Source organism: Chlorocebus sabaeus, chromosome 17 (genome assembly GCF_047675955.1).
Source record: "Chlorocebus sabaeus isolate Y175 chromosome 17, mChlSab1.0.hap1, whole genome shotgun sequence".
NCBI classification, from domain to species: Eukaryota; Metazoa; Chordata; class Mammalia; order Primates; family Cercopithecidae; genus Chlorocebus; species Chlorocebus sabaeus.
This window is the reverse complement of record NC_132920.1, coordinates 44,360,397-44,381,004: the sequence shown is the minus strand read 5'-3', so window position 1 is coordinate 44,381,004 and position 20,608 is coordinate 44,360,397. Positions and strand designations below refer to the sequence as shown.

General features: G+C 53.5%; 1 protein-coding gene across 5 annotated transcripts in view; it reads right to left on the bottom strand.

Annotated features, from left to right (window-relative positions):
* Nucleotides 1–2,970: 2,970 nt before the first annotated feature.
* TMEM63B (transmembrane protein 63B) overlaps nt 2,971–20,608 on the bottom strand; it is a 28,818-nt gene continuing 11,180 nt past the window's right edge. For all 5 annotated transcript variants that reach the window (XM_007972424.3, XM_007972422.3, XM_038006127.2 and 2 more), the window contains 19 exons: nt 19,880–19,917; nt 18,760–18,902; nt 18,610–18,661; nt 18,010–18,118; nt 17,284–17,354; nt 11,590–11,670; nt 11,012–11,135; nt 10,125–10,258; nt 9,860–9,997; nt 9,566–9,719; nt 8,546–8,652; nt 8,208–8,294; nt 7,888–7,953; nt 6,522–6,684; nt 5,832–5,937; nt 4,689–4,856; nt 4,324–4,439; nt 4,071–4,151; nt 2,971–3,824 (listed from right to left, as the gene is read on the bottom strand). In XM_007972424.3, the coding sequence (XP_007970615.1) occupies nt 3,633–3,824; nt 4,071–4,151; nt 4,324–4,439; nt 4,689–4,856; nt 5,832–5,937; nt 6,522–6,684; nt 7,888–7,953; nt 8,208–8,294; nt 8,546–8,652; nt 9,566–9,719; nt 9,860–9,997; nt 10,125–10,258; nt 11,012–11,135; nt 11,590–11,670; nt 17,284–17,354; nt 18,010–18,118; nt 18,610–18,661; nt 18,760–18,902; nt 19,880–19,917 (2,130 nt within the window). In that variant the 3' untranslated portion in view covers nt 2,971–3,632. The remainder of the gene's footprint in view (nt 3,825–4,070; nt 4,152–4,323; nt 4,440–4,688; nt 4,857–5,831; nt 5,938–6,521; nt 6,685–7,887; nt 7,954–8,207; nt 8,295–8,545; nt 8,653–9,565; nt 9,720–9,859; nt 9,998–10,124; nt 10,259–11,011; nt 11,136–11,589; nt 11,671–17,283; nt 17,355–18,009; nt 18,119–18,609; nt 18,662–18,759; nt 18,903–19,879; nt 19,918–20,608) is intronic.

Sequence of the window (20,608 nt, the reverse complement as noted above, 5' to 3'; positions counted from 1 at the left end):
TGTTTCCACATGAGGTCACATTCTGAAGTACTGGGGACCAGGACTTCAACATGCCTTTTTGGGGGACATGATTCCACCTACAACACTCTCCTTGCCTGGCCCCAGTCTGGCATGGTTAGGCCACTGGTCTGACCACATGTCCCACCTCTGCACCGGAAACAGGGAATGCTTTGAGCTAAGACTCTGCTCCGGAGTACAGTCTTCTCTGGAGTGTATGATGGCTGAGGACAGGGACTTTCAGGTCATCCCAGTGCCCCTCAGCCCTGCCTGGTACTAATCAGGCACAGAACAGGTGTGAGAGCACCCAGTGGGATCAGAGAACCTTGTTCCAAGCTCCGATACAGGAGCCGACCTCGGTCGAACCCTCCCCCTTTCTCCTTTCTGGGACTCAATCTCCTCATCTATGAGAATATTAATTATGGTTTGTTATTATGTGCCAAACACTGGGCTAAGAACTTCCTGCTTATTTAATCCTTAAAACAGCTAGAGGCCATGACATTGCTATTCCCATTTTATAAATGAGGAAAGTGAGGTCCAGAGGTATGATACAACTTGCCCAGGGTCACACAGCTGTTAAGCCGTCGAGCCAGGATTTAAACCAATAACTTCAGCTTTTTTTTTCTTTTTTTCTTTTTTTTGAGATGGAGTCTCGCTCTTTTGCCCAGGCTGGAGTGAAGTGGCGTACTCTCAGCTCACTGCAACCTCTGCCCCCTGGGTTCAAGCGATTCTCCTGCCTCAGCCTCCCAAGTAGCTGGGATTACAGGTGGCCACCACCACGCCCGGCTAACTTTTGTATTTTTAGTAAAGATGGGGTTTCGCCATGTTTGGCAGGCTGGTCTCGAACTCCTGACCTCAGGTGATCCACCAGCTTCAGCCTCTCAAAGCGCTAGGATTCTGTACAGGCATGAGCCACGGCACCCGGCCGTAACTTCAGCTCTTATCTGTGTCTTCTGCTGTCCCCAGCTGTGAAAGGAGGAAGCGGACTTTAGGGATCCTGTGGTCTCCCCTGCCCACTCCTGATTCCACTATTGCACCTCCTGGATGTCTCTAATGTGATCTACCTGGACATGAACTCTGTGACAAGGTGCCAGGGGCTCGGTGCAGGCAGGCACGGGTGTTCCTTTCTATTACAGCCTCCCACCCTGGGGAAGGGCTGTCCTCAGGACTCTTGCTGTGGGTGCTGCTTGGGCATTATCTGGAGTTTCACATCTGGAAATGCTGGAACCTGGTTTTGAACTTCAGGCCGTGCAGGAAAGGGAAGGCATGCTGGGCAGATGGGGAATGAGTGGGTCTCGGCTAACCAGAGGTGGGGGCAGAGGTCTGTCCAGGTCATGCTTTGCAGACAAGGGGGCTTGCCAGGCAGATGGCAGTGGCGTGCCTGCCCATCCATACAGAAAACAGGCTTCGGGAACACCGGGAAGCCTTCATGCCAAAAAAAAGCCATGCCAGTTTTTGCCCAACCACCAGCAGGCACTCCCTTGGCCCCAAGACTTTGGGGACTCTATCTGGGAGTTCATGTTTCACAACACTGCAGATCTGACATACATATGGAGGCTGAGGCCAGGACTAAGGCCTCAACTTTCACCTCCACTGTCACCGGCCCATCCTCCACCCACAGCTCGCTGTCATAAACACTGGCCCTCCAAGCTGTGTTTGCCGCAGCTCTCTGCAGCCTGGGGCTGGAACTTGGGCACTCTTTGCTCCTGCTCCTTGCTGGCGCCTGGGCAATCTTTATCAGGGTTGCTGTGTTTGCTGTTCCTGCTGTTGGTTTCTTGTTGACTTTTGTGGAACCTGGTTCTCCTCCTCCTCTGAGGTCTCTTTTCTTCACTCTAGGAGTTCCTTTTTCTTCCTTTTCTTCAGGGTTGCAAAGCGATTTAGTGAAGAATAGGGACAGGAATGCAGGCCTCCTACAGTACATGCCGTGTATGCATGTGTGTGGGTATGGACCATGGCTCTGTGGGCCTTTGCAGCGTGGCTTACAGCAGTCACAGGACCTTTCTTCAAGAAGGTGAATTTGTTTGTTTGTTCGAGACAGGGTCTTGCCCTGTCACCCAGGCTGGAGTGCAGTGGCATGATCTCGGCTCACTGCAGCCTCCACCTCCCAGGTTCAAGTGATTCTCATGTCTCAGCCTCCCAAGTAGCTGGGATTACAGGGGTGTATCACCATGTCCAGCTAATTTCTGTATTTTTTGTAGAGATGGGGTTTCATCATGTTGGCCAGGCTGGTCTCGAACTCCTGAACTCAGGTGATCCACTCACCTTGGCCTCCCAAAGTACTGGGATTATAGGTGTGAGCCACCGTGCCTGATGAGAATGTGAATTTGAGTTGGGTCTTGGAGAATGGCTAAGATTTGACTGGAGGATGGGAGGGGGCTTCTCACTGAGGAGATCATGCCCTCCTGGGGAAGGGAGATGGGCTGGGACCAGGCTTACTTTGAGGTGCTCAGACGGGCCTTCATCCTGGCCCAGCATGGACCCTGTGGCTTTGCATGACCTTTTCTCCCTGAATCTCTGTCCCATGTGTGTTGCTCAGGGACTCAGGGGAAGGATCAGAGTGGGCAGGGCTGGTGTGGTGGCCACCTGGGCACAGGGGCCCTTCCTGCCTCTGAGATACACCTGAATTCTCTCCCCGGCCCCTCTCTCTCCTCTCCCTGACACAGAAATGAGACACTGAACAAGTCCCTTGCCCAGCGTCATGCAGGGACCTCTCCTTTCTGGGACTCAATCTCCTCATCTATGAGAATATTAATTATGGTTTGTTATTATGTGCCAAACACTGGGCTAAGAACTTCCTATTTATTTAATCCTTAAAACAGCTAGAGGCCATGACATTGCTATTCCCATTTTATAGATAAGGAAAGTGAGGTCCAGAGGTATGATGCAACTTGCCTAGGGTCACACAGATACCTCCAGATAGGAGGGTGGGGACCCAGTCCAGGTACCCAGGGCAGCTCAAGTCAGACACCTGCCTCAGAGCTTTTCTCTTTGTTTTTATTTTAAAGGAAAAAAACAAACAAAAAAAAACCCCAAAACAACAACAACAACAAAAAAACAGTGCAAAAACCCATTTTCCAGTGTCAGCCTTGCCCACCCCCACCCCCAGGCCACCCCAGCTCTGAGCCTGACTCTTCCTCCCACTCAGCACCCCCTCCCCTCTCATGCATCCCCTAGGGGCTGGAGGCTCCACTTCCCTGGAGGGCTGGATCCCAGGAGGAACTGTGGGGTGGAAAAAACCAGGGCGGCGGGCGGGGGGGACAGCCCCAGATCCACCTGTCCCCCAGGTCTCCAGCCACCAGCACCAGGCGCACCGGGTACTCCTCTCGGCTCTCATTAACCCTTTCCTGGTCATGCTACTAGCTGGGGAGGGGTGGGGGGTACTGATCTGGGGGAACTCCCTCTGCACCCCTCTTTGCCCCGGGGCCGGCTCGGGGCTCTCCTCACTGAGGTTGGGGGGCTCCCTGCCTCCCTCCATCATGGGGGAGAGCGGTGAAATCCCCAAGTTTAAATACCTTAATGAAAGCAGGGGCTGGGGAGAAAGGGGCTTTAGATCTAATAAATTATTAGCGTTTTAGTGTCCGTGGGAGTAGGGGTGGGGTGGGGCAGGATGTGGCCTCCAGGGCCCTTCCCTCCCCTTACTGGTGAATCTCATTCTCTATGAGGCTGTCCTCGCAAGACTGGAAGTCTGTGTCCGTGAGGCCGTCGGGCGGCATCAGCAACTCCTCATCTTGGGATGAGGACGATGGGGGCTCATCCCCTGAGCTCCCAGGAGCCCCATCCCCATCCCCGTCCACCTCTGAGTCCTGCAGCACCTGAGCGATGTATTTCTGAAGGGGGAGAAGAAATAGGGGCAAGGTGAACAGCTACCCCTCATGGATGGGGGGAACACCAGGGCCTGTAGGACAGCAGAGTGGGCAGAGCCCTGGGAGGCGGGGGCAGCCCTCCAGGGAGACCAGCTCTCTCCCTGCCCCCATGGGGTCTGGAACAGGTTCCCCTTTCTGCAAGACTAAGGGAACACTGGGCTTTGAGGCTGAGTCTGTCAGAGGCCCCTCCCAACTCTTGAGGGCACTCACCGCAGATTTGGGGACAGCAGCAGCAGTGGAGGGCCGTCCATTGCTTCTGGGGTCCACAGTATCTGTCTCCGTGTGCTCAATCTTGAGGAGCCCAGAATGAGTCAGGAAGTGGGGGCGTGTCCTCATCCCTGCTCATGGCCCCATGCCCACTTGGCCCTGTTGGTACTGCCCTCAGCCCTCGCCAACCCTGGGACCCTCTGTATCCCCTTGAGCTCCTGCCCGCAGCCACCCCCCTGCCACCCTCGCCCCACACCTTGTAGTTGTGGGCACTGAGGTATTTGAAGTGTCCAAAGCAGACGTGGCAGAGACAGATGACGATGGTGATGACCAGGACCACGAATGTGAACATAGATGTGGGAGCTAGGAACCCTGGTGTTAGGGGGCAAAGAATGGGGTTGCTATCTCCTGTGGGTACCCCCAGGGCCTCCCCACCCCAGCTTCTGATACCCTCTGAATGCAGTCCTCACTCTCCCAGGTGCTACAGCCTGGTCCCAGCCTCTCCCAGGCCCCTTGCCTGCCACCCCCAGCCATGCGGCTTCTCCTGTGGCCTGCTCTGCCTGGACTCTGGCTGGAATCCCCTCTGTTCGCGCCCCCGTTCCCTGGGTAGGGATCCCTCACCCGTGCGCATGGTGGAAAAGAAGAGCAGCCAGAAGAGGCAGAGGATGGGCGCGGCTACCACCTGGTTCACAGCCCCCGAGTGGATCTTCTTGTCCAGCTTGGCCGGCAGGTAGGCGTAGTAGAGATTGTACCTGTCTACCAGGTGCTTCAGCAGCATGTACATGAGCCCTAAGGGAAGCCACATGGGCCCTGACCTCGGAACCAGTGCCGCCGAACCTTTGTGTGTCTGTCACAGGTTGTCCTGGTCCTGAGAGGGCCGAAGGGTTGGCCCCCTCCTCCTGCCCGGGCCCCAGGACGGGATAGTGCCCCATGCCCCAGCCTGATCACAGAACTTCAGCTTCCTCCGCTTCCACCCCTTCATTCTGCACTCCTCATTGGGAATTCTACTACTGGAAATCTAGTTATCTGGATCAACAAGCATCTTTTTAAAACCCGTATCATTTTTCTCTATCCCTGTCCCTAAACAGGTAAGTATAAATTAAGGGACAAGTTCTATTTCCCTACAGGTTGAGGGATAGGGAGTTTCTAATGAGGACAAGGAAGTTAGTTTGGGAACTTGGAGCCTTCAATAACCAGGGAGGGTTGGTTAAGGAGTTAGGATGTTATTGGGGAGGAAAGTAGAGGCTACCAGTGGGGGTGATGGTTAAAGAGAAACTGCTAAACTTCAAAAAGGAGGAGAGACCTGGCCAAGTCACATAGTTCAGATACAGCAGACTATCTCCATGAGTGGCAAGGACTCGTCCCACCCTGGAATCCAGGTCTTTCCTGAGTTTACAGGATGGTGTACAAGTGTGCACATGGATGCCTGTGTGGGAGTGTGTGTGTGAACATGTCAGCACATATGTGATCTGTGTCCAAGCACATCCCACTGAGGGAAGGCACAGGTGTGGGTGAGTATGGCCATGTTGGGGTGACTTTGCCCTGGGGACCACATGCCAGCTGGGTCTGGCCTGAGCTGATGGCTCTCCCCCTCCTCCCCACAGGCCAGGCCCCAGACTGAGCCAGGGACCGGGCGGGAGCCCCGAGGGGCCGGTCTCCCAGCCGGGCCCTGTCCACTCGGGGTGGCCTGCCTTCCTAGAGTGGAGAGGGTGAGGTCCTGGGTCCCCCCGAGCAGGGCCCAGGTCCCGGCGCGGCGGTGCCTACCGAAGGGCACGATGATGGGGCAGGTGATACTGTAGGTCATGACCACCGTGAAGACGCACATCATCCAGGCGTAGGCTGCGCCAAACTGGAACTCGTAGGCCTGATGCTGGGGGGGAGATGGGCAGGAGGATGGCTCAGGGAGGCAGGGACTGACCAGAGGGGCAGGGAAGGAGGGAGGGGGAAGGGAGCCAGGACCTCTGGGGCCAGAAAAGAAGCCATGGGGAACAGGACCTAATGTCTAGGGTTGGGTAGGGCAGAGCAGATGGAGAGAGGGGCTATGGCTGAGAGGAGGCTCACGGCGGTTGCAGTGATGGGGCATGGAGAGGGGCCTTCAAGGGGTCGGGGCCTGGCAGGTAGGGGGTAAGAGTTGGGTGGACTTGGGAGTGGGATGCCCAGAGCCCTCTTATTAAGACAGAGGGACCCTAGTGCTAGGGACCCAGATCTCCCCAACTCCCATCATAGAATGCTACTGTCAGAACTGGCAGGGGCCTTCAGGGTTACCTATGTCCACCCATGGTGGAATACGAAGGCCCCAGATATGGGAAGGGGATGGCCCGGAGCCACTGTGAGTCAACTGGACTCCCCAAGTCTCAGCCCTCCTGTGCCCCTCAACCCTAGCGCGATGGCTGCTGTTTCTTGTTGGGCCACCAGGGGGCGCTGTGCGGGCCGCTGCTCCCCAGGCGGCCGTACCCGCTTCACGTTGCGCCTCTCGGCGGCCGAGCGCGCCAGGCAGAGCCGGATCATGTACATGAGCAGGCCTGGGATGCGCAGCAGGTCCATGGCGTTGCCGATAAAGGCTGAGGCAATGACGTAGTTCACGAAGAAGGCGCCGTTGTCGGGCAGGAACACACACCTGCGGGCACCAGGTGCTCCAGCACTGCACCCTTGGGGTGACCCGGTGGCGGCCCGCCCACTGCCAGAACTACAGCACCCCACACCTCCACCACCAACATGCTTCTTCCATGTGGACACCCCCAGCTTAGCCCCCCAAGCACCTGTGCCCGTTCCCCCCAGAGACAGAGTGGCAACAGACAGCTCCAAGAACTTGTGCCTCATAAAGAGCCATGGAGAGAGTGCTCAAGACCACCTAAGGCTACCAGATGGTTCAGGAGAGAACTGTCCAGGATCCCCAAAGACAACCCAGTGAGACCCTCAACCCAAAGGCTGAGCCCCAGGAACACCCAGAAGATTCCCCCACTATGACCATAACTCCAGTTACTCCCAGAGTGTGACGTGAACCTCAGATACCTCCACAAACAAGCTTTGAGACCCTTCCCCCGACATCTCTGGGGGAGCCCAGGAACCTTTGTCAGTGCCTGAGATGCCCCAAGTGTGAGTCAAAGATCACCACAGATGGCCTAGAGCAAAACCCCTAGAGTCTGTGCCCACAGCCATGATGCATGACCCCCAACATATCCTCACATGATTCCCAGAGAAGATGCCCATACAGAACTCCATAGGCACCCCTCTGAATAAAAGCCTGAAATGTTAGAGATGTTCCCAGAACTTGTACCGCTAAACACCCCGAAGTGTAAGTCCTTTAGCACCCCTGCCACAGACACCCCCAGAGTTATAAGGCCAACAGCCTTCCACAGATACCCAAAAATATGGGCTCTAGAGACCTTCAGGGATACCCCTGGTAGCCTCCAAGTCACTCCCTAAGTATGACCAAGATCTCACTAGAGATGGCTCCCCAAACCTCCAAAGTGGAACTCCAGAGATGCCCAATGTTAGTCCCAGAATATGGGTACAAGATACCCCCACAGAAACTACCAGAATGTGGACCCCCAAGCCCCAAATCTACCTTGAGGGTGATCTTAGCATCCAGACAGTTAACAGAGAGTGAACACCAACACAGACCCCAGGGACTTCTACCATGTATACACACCCGAGACACCTTGTGGGTGCCTTTGGGGTAACCCCACCAGATCCTCTCTCTTCTTCCCCCTCCAGGGGTTGGAAGCTTTGTTGCACCCTCCCATGGCACTGGCAATGTCTCTCAAGCATACCCATCCCTGCCGGCTGGTCTCCTTCCCCAGGGGCCCCAGTCACTCACTCAAACCGAATAGCTGCCTCCGCCAAGAATTTCTTATCAAAGAGCCAGCGGAAGAAGAGGTCCAGGCTGGAGGGAAGCACAGGAGAGAGGGGGTGGGGGCTGGAGTGGTGCAGAAACACCAGGGAAGGGGGAGTCCCTCCGCTGTGAGCCACTGGGGAGACTCCTGGACATGGGGTGGGTAGCTCAGGAGGCCTGGGGGTGGCCAGGCTTCCCATCTTGGGCCCCTTGCCTTGTAAGGGAGGTAGGGAGCCTGAACTGCTCTCCTCTCCCTGTCCTGCAATCCCCCTACCCTGGCTCCTCTCCCATCCTCCTCAACTCACCTGCTCAGTCCCAGCGAGGGCAGGAGCAGCACCATGAAGATGAGGAAGGTGTAGCACTTGTGCATGGTGGTCCTGTTCTCCCCAGAGCTGGAGGGAGGGGAGCAGGGAATGGTACAGGTCAAGGGAGTCCAGGCCCCAGACGTGCTCCCCCAACAATGACAATGTCCAAGGAGTGTCCCCCAGGAAGAGTGGGCCTCCCAAGGTGGAGGTGCTGGGCACTACCCCTTCCCTGCCAGCTGTGCGACTGCCAGGAGCCTGAAGGGCAAAGTGCTGCCCCGTGAGGATGGGTCATTGAGGGCAGGCCACAGTGAGGTGTGGTGGGAGTAGAGGCACCTTACCGTGTCCAGTGGGCTTCAAAGAAGGCTGAGTAGTAGACGATGGTGGGAAGCAGGGCCGAGAAGCACCACAGCAGCAGGGTGGGGAAGAACTGGGTGATGATGGGGTTCTGCAGCAGGGCACAGGGGGGTGTCAGGCAGGGCAGTCTAGGGGACCCAGGTGGCTTTGCTTACGTGTCTCCTCCCCAGCTGGGCCCTGGGCCTCACAACTCTCAAGGCTCCCATGTTGGAAGTCCAGAACATCTGCAGGTTTGGGGTGAGGGTGGGGGCCAGGGCCATATGTATAACCCCAGGGTGAATAATACTGAGAGTCAGCATTTGCTGAACACCTACTATGTGCTAAGCACTGTTGATGTACTTTCCATGTTTTCATCCTCACAATAATGCTGTTACCCCATTTGACAGACGAGTAAACTGAGGCAAAAAAAATATTCAATAGCTTCCCTAGCTAGCAAGCCATGAGGTAGGGATTTGAATCCATGCAGTCTGGGTCTTATCTATTACGCTATTATCACTGCTTGTGATTTGCAAACTGTCCTTCTTCAAACTCTGAGGTTCTAAAGAGGTATGCTCTGTACGTGGCAGGAGGGGTGAGGGGAGGCTAGGCAGACGTGCATGCCACCCTACTGTCATCGGAGCAGCCCTGCTTTTCCACATTGGGTTTCATGCTGATAAAGAGATCAGAATCTAAGTCTAAAAGCCACTGATCTAGTCGAACCCTTCCATTTTTTCAGTTAGAAATACTGAGGGGTGAGGGAAGGGGACTTCTCTGAGATCAGGACTAAACGCAGGCTCTCTCTCTTCCCTGGGTGTTTCTCCAGGTGTTGCAAACCTAAGGGTGACCTCTCTGAGGGGGAAGGTGGCAGGGAGCCCAAGGGAAGTGCACACAGGGGTTTTTGGGAGCTGGTTGGTGGCAGGGGGCTGGAAGAAGCAGAACGGGCTGGGCTGGGGGAAGAGGGATCAGGGCCTGGTATCTGTGTGTTGTGACCCAGCGTGGAAAGTGAAAGGGGCATGGGGCCTCACGTTGAGGTACTCCACAGGCTTGGTGACGTTGAACTTGTCCATGGTGGTGATGATGATGGCTGGAGTGGTGAGGAAGAAGAGGAGGATGAAGAGGACGACATTGATGACCAGGCAGCGCAGCCACCAGATGAAGCCTCGGATGGAGAGGTGCTCCCTGGAAAGGTAGGGGGCAGTCACTCCAGGGACCAAGGGCAGGATTGGCCCCCAGTGACACCAAGACACTCCCTCTTCTCCCCCTACCTACTGAGCGCCCCCCAGGCCTTGGAAAGCCTGCCCTGCCACCTGTGTGCTCACCAGTAGATGTTCTGGGGGTCGGGGGCGTAGGACACGGTCCAGTTGGAGATGTGCAGGGACTCGCTGCAGGATGAGGGGCGTGGCTCCCCGCGGCAGGTGCAGCCCTGGCATTTACACACGTTGAAGTCCTTCAGGATGCTAGAAAGATGGGCACTGGTAACCACAGGCCCACCCGGAGGCCACACTGCTGGCAGAAGGCCCTGAGCACAGGGGTCAGGGAGCCCTGGCGGGCTGCTCAGGGCCGAGGGCCAAGCTGGGGACTCACATGGCGGTGATGGTCTCATTGTGGAAGGTGACAAAGGCCATGCCAAGAGGCTTCTCATTCACCTTCTCCTTCTCCCGCTTGTAGTCTTCCTTCAGCTTCTGCTCCAGCTTTGTGTAGTACTCAATGGCCTCCACCTTTGTGGGAGGGTTAGGGCCAGGGCCTCCAGTTGGAAAGCCAGGCCGGGGCCTGCAGCATCCAGCCCACACTGACTCGGGGCTTTCTACAAGCCAGGCACTGCTCCACTAAGCATTTTTGTTTTTTTTTGAAACAGGGTCTCGCTCTGATGCCCAGGCGTGAGTGTAGTGGTAGGATCTCAGCTCACTGGAGCCTCAACCTCCCAGGCTAAAGTGACCCTCCCACCTCAGCCTCCTGAGTAGCTGGGACTACATGTGTGCAGCACCATGCCTGGCTAATTTTTGTATTTTTTGTAGAGATCAGGTTTTGCCATGTTGCCTAGGCTGGTCTCAACTCCTGGCTCGAGTGATCCACCCACCTCAGCCTCACACAGTGCTGGGATTACAGGCATGTGCCACTGCACCCAGCACCTCTAAGCTTTTTTACATGTATTACTCACTTTACCCTCACAACACTCTCATAAAGTGGGTACATTAACCCCATGAGGAAACTGAGGCACTGAGCAGTAAGCAACTTGCTCAAGTCCCCAGAGTCAGTGGGTACAGCACAACATCGCCCTTTTGGCTGACATCTTCTAATTTGAGGTTTGAAAACCTGGTCGCTGTAGGGACATCAGACAAACCCAACAGTGGGAACTGAGGCTTCAAGGATTCCAGGGCCAGTTGGGGACTCACTGAGGGCAGGGCCCTAGCCTTGCCTCCCCAGGACCAGTCCAACCCCTCCCCAGACTCAACAGCCAGCCTGCGTCATACCTGCTCACAGCCTCGCACCACGCAGCAGCAGAGGTGGCCGCAGGGCTTGGGGTTGATCATGGTGGGCACGTTCTCCTTGCTCTGGAGGTTTGTGAAGTACAGCTTTCCCCGCTCGGCCTTCTTCCTGTGGGACCCAGATGTCTGGTCACCTACATCTGGGGCTGGGGCTGGCTCAGCTTGGGGGTCATCTAGCTTACGCCCCAAGGACAGGAGCTGTCTTGTTCTTGAATTTGTTTAGGATACACGCTTCAGATGTGGCCACACCCTAAGGTCTCCCCACCCATCCCCAGAGGGCCAGAAGTTCTTCCTGCAGGCTGACCTAAATTTCTCATACTGTAGTCAAAGAAGGGCATGTCCTCAGATGCAGTGAGGACCATGGGCCCCCTTCCCCTCACAACAAACTCTAACCTCCAGGCCTTGCTCTTTCCAGAGCTGAATTAACAGGCCTTCCAAAGAGTTGAATTAAAATCAAATGCCCTAGGAAAAAATCTAGCAGGGGAGCCTGTGTGGTAGCCAATATGTCCTCCACAATGGCAGGGGGCCCTTGGTGTTTCCCTTCCCTGCCCGCAGTCCCTTACCTCTCTGCATCGAGGAACATGAGGCGAGCCACGTTGTAACACGGGCGGGCTTCGAGAACTGTGCAGTTGGGGTAGGCTTCCCTGAAACACAGTCCATGTATCATCTTGTGCAGGGACCCCACCCACCTGCCCCTGACTTTCATCCAAGACCCCATCACCTTCAAGAAACACATCTCCGGCTGGATGTGGTGGCTCACGTCTGTAATCCCAGCACTTTGGGGGGCCGAGGCAGGAGGATCACCTGAGGTCAGGAGTTTGAAACCAGCCTGGCCAACATGGTGAAACCCTGTCTCTACTAAAAATACAAAAATTAGCCGGGCGTGGTGGCACATGCCTGTAGTCCCAGCTACTCAGGAGGCTGAGGCAGGAGAATCGCTTGAACCCGGGAGGCAAAGGTTGCAGTGAGCCAAGATCACACCACTGCACTCCAGCCTGGGCGACAGAGCGAGACTGTCTCAAAAAAAAAAAAAAAAAAAAAAGACAAAAAAACCCCACAGCTCCAATTCAAGCTGCCTTTTTCTTAGTCTACAAAACTGAGAGTTCCCCAAGAATAAAGCTTTGCAGTTCCTCCTCATGCTTATCTGAGTGGGGAAGTGGGAGCAGAAGGCTGAGCACTGTGTGAGTGCAGGCTGGGCTGACGAACCAGGATGTGTAGGGACACACTGCATGCAGCTGGGAAAGCCTGGGCTATGGTCTGATTCCTGTCCAGGGCTGTGACCTTTAGGTTGAGAGAAACTGCATCTAGTCATAGGCTATATACTTCCTTAACTCTGTTCCCAGAAGACCCGGTCACAGCCCAGCACTTAGCCTTGACCACAGATGGACCTCAACCAACCCATAACCCAGTCTACCAAATGATCTCTAACTTTGGCCCAAGATAGACAAGAGATTGATCCTGACCCCTGACCAGGCTGAGGGTGACCTCTAACAGTGGCCAAAGACTGAATCTTAAGCCCACCCTGGCCAAAGACTGACCCTAGACTTGTCACCCAGACCCAAGACTGACCTCCTAACCCTGACCCCAGATTCATCCCTACCTTGACTTAAGACTGACCAGAGAGAAACTGTCACTGACTCACTGGTACCTGGTACTGGGCAGGACTTGAAGAATGCTTGCTGAGTGAAGGAATAGTTCATTTGTTTGTCTGTTTGTTTGAAATATTTTGAGATGGGGTCTCGTTGTATTGCCCAGGCTGGTCTTGAACTCCTGGGTTCAAGTGATCCTCCTGCCTCAGCTTCCCAAAGTGCTGGCATTACACTAGTGAGCCACCATGGCTGGCGGGAATAGTTTCTTTTTTTTTTTTTTCTTTTTCTTTTTCTTTTTTTTTTTGAGACAGAGTCTTACTCTGTCACCCAGGCTAAGATGCAGTGATGTGATCTTGGCTCACTGCAACCTTTGCTTCCCGGGTTCAAGTGATTCTCGTGCTTCAGCCTTCCGACTAGCTGGGACTACAGGTTATACCCAGCTAACCTTTTTTTTTTTTTGTATTTTTAGTAGAGATGGGATTTCACCATGTTGGCCAGGCTGGTCTCAAACTCCTGACCTCAGGTGATTGGCCCGCCTTGGCCTCCCAAAGTGCTGGGATTACAGGCATGAGCCACCGCACCCAGCCTAATAGATTTTTTTTTTTTTGAGGTGGAGTCTTGCTCTGTCGCCCAGGCTGGAATGCAGTGTGCAATCTCAGTTCACTGTAACCTCCACCTCCTGGGTTCCAGCGATTCTCCTGTCTCAGCCTCCTCAGTAGCTGGGATTATAGGCATGTGCCACCATGCCTGGCTAATTTTTATGTTTTTAGTAGAGATGGGGTTTCACCATCTTGGCCAGGCTGGTCTTGAATTCCTGACCTTGTGATTCACCCGCCTTGGCCCCCCAAAGTGTTGGGATTACAGGTGTGAGCCACCATGCCTGGCCAGTAATTCGTTTTTAAATCTGATCACGCACTGTTCTTTGATCCTAATCCTTAATCTAGACTGAGTCCCCATCTTTTTATATTTTATTACAATTTTATATATTTTTTTACAATTTTACAAATTACAATTTTATATTTTATTACAATTTTTATATTTTATTACAATATATAAAATATAAAATTTTATATTTTATTACAATTTATATATTTTTTTACAATTGAACACACTGGCTCATGCCTGTAATCCTAACACTTTGAGAGGCCGAGACAGGAGGACTGCTTGAGGCCAGGAGTTCATGATCAGCCTGGGCAACAGAGTGAGACCCTATCTCTAAAAAAAGAAAAAAATTTTTGAGCCAGGTGTGGTGGTGAGTGCCTGTAGTCCCAGCTACTCAGGAGTCTGAGGCAGGAGGATCGATTCAGCCCAGGAGGTCAAGGCTGCAGTGAGCTGTGACCACACCCCCGTATTGCAGCACTCCAGCCAGGGAGACAGAGTGAGACTCGGTCTCAAAAAAAATTTTTTTTTTAATGAATGAGAGTGGACCCTTCCAAAGGGGAAACCTAAAATGGTTTGAGGGACAGTATCAGAGGAAAGATCTTTAACCTCCTGGGAAGTACATTTCAAGGACCCTATCCCAGATTTAAGTTTCTAAATTCTCATGGGTTTATGAGGTCTATGTTAATACTTTAGAACAGTAACTCATGCATTCAATACTTGGTGTTCAATACACATGTGGCAAATGAGCAGATCAATGAAATGGCTACTCCATCATGCTCATCCCAGTGATCCAAAAAACTCCAATTAGGACTATGGTCTCCCTTAGCCCTGCTTATAGGCTGACCTCTCCTAAACGAAACTATAGACCCACCCCTGAAACACAACTAGGATCTTGAGCTTCCCAAGGGCACGGATCAGGTTTGGTTCTACTCTGTCTCCCAGGCATGAAGCACATAGTAGATGTACAATAAATGTGGGCTTAATGAACAGACGGTTGACTAGTAGGGTTCACTCAGGTCTCTGTTCAAATGCCACCCTGTCAGAGTCCCTCCCTGTCCACCCCATCAGAAATAGCAACCCTTCCCAACCCCTCTTACCCTGCCCACTTCCCTGCTGTGGTTTTCTTAGCACCTACCCCTTCTTGACACAGTCTCTATTACTAGTTCATCTGTTCCCTGTCCACCCCTCCCCACCAAAATGTAAGCAAATGAGGGCAGGCCTTCTGTTGTTTACTGCTATACCCCAGCTCCTCCCCATGCAGTCACATGGTAGGTGCTCACTAGATATTTGTATCCAAACAACAACAACAACAAACAACAAGAAAAAAACCCAACACCAGATTTCAATACAAACTGATAGCTGATTCCAACTGGATGGTAATATTAAGATGTCACCTAATTCATTGCTACCAAAGATGGTATGAGGAAAAAAAAAAAAGATGTCACTTAATTCTGAGTACACACTGTCCTTAATCCTGACCCAGAGTGCCCTGTAATGCTGATGACAGCTTGAACCTCAGACAGGACCCCGAACAGTTCTCTCATACTGACAAGAATGATCTAATTTTGACTGCTGTTTTATAGCCTGTATAAGGACTGGGCTTGTTTCTAATTTATTTGTGCCTGGCACATAGAAGGTTGTCAATAATTGCATGTAGTGTGAAAGAGTATCCATCTACTAATGCTGATCACAAATCAGTCCTTAATCTTCTAACACAGGCTCTGGTATCTGACCCTGACCAGATAGATGTTCACTCTCAATCCTGCCCAAACACGATCTCTGATTGGATCACACACAGGCCTGACTCAGGACAGTGAGTGAACTCTGATTCTGGCCAACTGACAGATCTGGGCCTCGGATTCAACCTTGATTCTTTACTTTCTTTTTTGAGACAGGGTCTTGCCCTATTACCCAGGCTGCAGTACAGTGGCGCAACCACAGTTCTCTACAGCATCAGCCTCTTGGGCTCAAGACATCCTCCCACCTCAGTTGCCTGAGTAGTTGGGACTATTGGTGCATGCTACCATGTCTGGCTAATTTTTATATTTTTTTGTAGAGATGGGTTTCAACATGTTGTCCAGGCTGGTCTTGAACTCCCGGGCTCAAGCAATCTTCTCAAGGGGATTACAGGTGTGAGCCACCACACCTGGCCTAAACCCTGATTTTGACAGTAGACTGAGCCCAAATCTCAACCTCAGTCTGGGCCATGATCCAGACCAACGTCCCTTATCATGACCACTGGTCAGCTCCTGATTCTGACCACAGACTGACCTCAGAGCAATCTCTGATCAGACCCTGGATTAGCTCCTAAAGCCGATCACCATACGATGAACCCCCTGAGAACTCAATCGTTTTTCTTTCTTTGAGACAGAGTCTCGCTCTGTCACCCAGGCTGGAATGCAGTGGCACAATCTCGGCTCACTGCAACCTCTGCCTCCCAGGTTCAAGCGATTCTTCTGCCTCAGCCTCTCGAGTAGCTGGGACTACTGGTGCACGCCACCATGCCCGGCTAATTTTTGTATTTTCAGTAGAGACAGGGTTTTGCCATATTGGCCAGGCTGGTCTCAAACTCCCGTCCCTCAATGATCTTTTATTATTGTTTTTAAGACATGGGGTATCACTATGCTGACCAGGCTGGTCTTGAATTCCTGGCCTCAAGTAATCCTCCCATCTTGGCCTCCCAAAGTGTTGGGATTACAGGCGTAAGCCACTGTGCCTGGCCTCTTCTATTTTTTATTTTTTGAAACATTTGAAACAGGGTCTTGCTCTGTCACCCAGGCTAGAGTGCAGTGGTGCAAACATGGCTCACTGCAGCCTCGACTTCCTGGGTTCAAGTGATCCTCCCACCTCAGCCTCCCAAGTAGCTGGGACTACAGGTACATGCCACCACACCTGGCTAAGTTTGTTTTTTTGGTAGAGATGGGGCCTTGCTATGTTGCCCAGGCTGGTCTTCAACTCCTAGGCTCAAGGGATCTGCCCACCTTGGTCTCCCAAAGTGCTGGGATTACAGGCATGAGCTACCATGCCTGGCCTTATTCATTTTTTACAGTCCCAAAGCCCACTATGGTAACTTATGACTAACAGCACTTGAGAAAGTTTGCTGAGTGAACAGATGCATATGTGAGAGGAGCCCTAATCCTGTGGTATAGAGACCGTCCCTACACACCCCCATGGAGGGGCCCTTCACTCTCATTCCCCACCCTATGAGCTGCGCCCCAAGATGCATCCCTAGCCATGGGGTGACCAGGTGAGTTCCCACTTTGCCTCATTACATCACCTCTCTTTTCTCTAGTTTCTGGCCACCGGACAGTCCTGGAGGTCTGCTCTACCCACCCCAAGACATAATTCCAGAGCTGAAAAAGTCTCAGAGAATACACAGTTCAAATTCTCCTGGACTCCTTGGAATCCACTGGAAACCAAGGAGCTTCTCCCTGTCATATCTGCACACAAACTCCAGAATACTGCTTTTAATTTTAAAGAAGGTATGTACTCCAGTGGACCCTGGGTCAACGACCTAGACCCAGTCTGAGCCAGGAGGAGGCTTGTGGGTAGGGGGTTTGAGTGACTCGCTCTTCAAGTTTTTGTCCTCGTTTTCCTGTTTTAAAGGGGCCTATCACCCAGCCCAAGTGCTAAACCACCCTGGAATCGGACATTGCTTCCTGGATCTAATCTCTATCCCACCCATGGCAGAGCTCCAGGTTAGGGTATAAGGATGTTCTTGGAGTTCAAAGGCAGACAAGGCTCAGCAGCAGGGCTTGAGGCTAGGGCGAAGTATGGCTTACTCACTCAAAATGCTTCTTGATCTTTTCTGACTCTGCATATTTGGAGATTCCATTGATGAAGAGGGTCCGCTTCACCTGGGTGACAGGGTAGTGGGTTTGCCTTCTGAGGCCTGACCCCAGCGGAGCCAGAGGATGTGGGGGGTGGGGGGCACTAGAGAAGGATGTTTTGTTTTGAGGGGGTAGAGAAGTAGGTGAGCAGAGGGGAGCAGATGGGGTGACAGGAGGCCTTAGTTATGGATAAGCCAGGTCCCAGGGAAAGCAGGGGAGTGTTTCTAACAGAAATCAGGCAGTGAGCCTAACAAAAGAGCCACGCCATCCTATGCTCTTGAGGGGTTATAGAGGCAGATGAAGGGGGTACTACTTTCAGCTCCTTAGACCCCGAGGACCCAGTACAGTGGTTGGCATGGAGTAAGTGTCTGGTTCTGGCTTGGTGAGTGCATGTAGAAGGGGAAGGAATATTACTATCCTAATGTCAGCCACAGCTACTTCCCCAAGTGCTGGGCACAGCATGGCTGTTTCCGCGTATTCCCCACAACCTTGGGGGAGGTACTGTTGTTATCCCATTTCACAGATGAGAAAATCGTGGCTTGGGAGGTTATGTAACTTGCAGGATGCTGTGCCAGCATTCAAACCCAGCTGACACCTCTTAGGGCTGAGACAAGAGAGGCCTGCAGGGAAGGGAAGGGAAGAGGCTGGGGGCGGGGCAGGACCTGGGCTCTGCTCCACGCACCAGATCATCCTCCTTGTAGCGCATCTTGGAGGTGTGTCTACGCATGCTGTAGACGGTGAGCAGCAGATACAGGAAGGCGAAGGAGGTGTGCAGCCATAGCAGGTTGTTCCTGGGAGGAGCAGAGAGGATACATGGGAGCCACTGGGGCTAGGACACACTCAGATGAGATGCCTCAGCCTGTCAGTGTTAAACCCTTGATACAGACAGGGCCCTCTACTGCCACCAGCCTTCTGGCACTGACTCCTCACAAATCAGGCCCACATCCCACATCCCCTAGACCCCAAGATTCTCCCATTCCAATGAAAATGTCCCTGATAGGCCACCTCTCTACACCCTACCCGCTGGTTACAGTGTCTCCAACTGCCCCAGCTGGCCCTCCCTGGTTCCTGAGATTTCACCCTCCTCTTCTGTATCTGGTCATCCTTGGGGGATCCTCAGCAGGCACCCCCCTCTTGTGTCTCCAACTCAAGCCCTCAGGGACCCTCAGCCATCCCTGTAGCCTTTGCTCCCATCAATGCAGCTGCCTTTCCTCTCTGTCCCACATCATGGCCCAGACTGTGGTCACAGACCTTGGCCTGGCCGACCAGCTTCACATCTTACCCTGATTTCAAGTTGGCAATGGTGGTTCTCCCAAAGCTGTAGGCATTGTTCTCTAGGGGGTGAGAAGAGGGAGAGGATGATGGTGGGGTCAGGGCACATCCCCTCCAGCCCCATCCTCTCTCCACCCTAGCCGTCCTGGCCCTCACTGACCCAGCAGGTCCCCTGAGAAGTTGACAGGCAGCACGATGCCTACGGAGAGGACGCCCACAACCACCAGCAGCCCGATGATGTGCCGCTGAAAGGACAGGTAGTGCACGGCGTCGCCCCCACATTTGTCCCGGATCTCATCATCCCTGCAGCCGTACGGGGTGGACAGAGGAATTAGGTTAGGACCAGGGCAAGAAAGGGGCTGCAACTTGCCTGCCCTGACCCACCCCCACCCCAAACCCACCCTAGCTCCAGCTGATCTGGCAGTACTACAGGGCTGAAACGGGACTTCTTGGTCCCCTATTTCCTGTGAGGGGAGAGGGGGGCAAGGCAGAAGAGAGGGGGAGGGAGAAAAAGGAGAAATGCATGGAGAAGGGGAGGGATGAAGGCAGAGGGCTAGAAGGAAAGAAAGAAGTAAAAGGAAAAAGAGACTGCAGAGAGAGGAAGGGGAAGAAGAAAAATGGGAATGCAGAGAAAAGGGAAGAAAAAAGAGAAATATCTGTGGAGGGAGGAAGAGGAGAAAGAAGGAGGACCAGCAGGAGGAGTGGTAAAAGAGGCAGAAGTGAAGGAAGGATGGGAGGAGGGGCAGCAGCACCTCATGGGTGTGGCTGAGCCTGGTGTAGTGAAGTGAGGTACCCATACAGGAGGCTTAGGGGAGTGGGTGGCGGCAGTGCTGACCTGTCCCGGCTTCCTGCCTTTTTCAGTGCCCACTGCCTGCCTGCTGGACTCTGGCTGGATCTCCTGAGTTCTGCCTGCTGGACACAGACTCTGCCTGCCGCTGGCTGGCTGCTCCCAGCCTACTGCTGCCCCCACCCGCTGGCTGCACAGAGGCTGAGGCAGGGGCTCCACCCCTTCTCTCTACGTGGGGCAGGGCAGGGAGAGAAGAGGGCAGAGCGGGCCCCCCAGGCAGGGGGGTCACAGAGGAGATTGTGGGGTCAAGTGAGTGTCCAGGGAACAGCAGAGGCTCAGGTCCCCAGGGCTTGGCCTTCCAGAGCAGGGAGGAGGGTGCTGGGCTGGCAAGGAGTGCTAAGGCCCTGAAAGCTGCTGGCTTCTCAATTTTGTAGGGAGATGCCAGGTTCTGAAGTTTCTCTCTTTCTTTAGAGCTTGAAGATGGTCCACTTACTTTATCCTGAAGATGGCTGTCAGCCAGGAACAGAAACCCTGGGGGAACAGAGGGCTGTCAGCGGGAGTCCCCAGCCCACCAACCCGAACCTCTCTTCTCCCTCAAGTCCCACCCATTCTCTTTTTTTTTTTTTTTTTTGAGATGGAGTCTGGCTCTGTCGCCCAGGCTAGAGTGCAGTGGCCGGATCTCAGCTCACTGCAAGCTCTGCCTCCCGGGTTTACGCCATTCTCCTGCCTCAGCCTCCGGAGTAGCTGGGACTACAGGCGCCCGCCACCTCGCCCGGCTAGTTTTTTTGTATTTTTTAGTAGAGACGGGGTTTCACCGTGTTCGCCACGATGGTCTCGATCTCCTGACCTCGTGATCCGTCCGTCTCGGCCTCCCAAAGTGCTGGGATTACAGGCTTGAGCCACCACGCCCGGCCAAGTCCCACCCATTCTCATAATTACCTCCAGGCACAGCTTCCACACCCCTCACTAAAAAAAAAAATCCTTATATCCTAGGAACTAGCTTATCCCCAAAAAGGGAGAGAGGGAAGGTCTCAGCCCTCAAAGAAAAAAGACCAACATTAAAAAGGGTTATCTGTGAATCCTCATGTCCAGATCTACAGATTTCTGCAAATACCCTGTGGCTATGTAGGCCAGGGTGGGACGGGTGGGGCTTGGGGTTCTAAGGTTAGCAGGGCCTCCAGACCTCCAGCTAATAAGAGTTTGCAACATGGCTGCCAAAAGC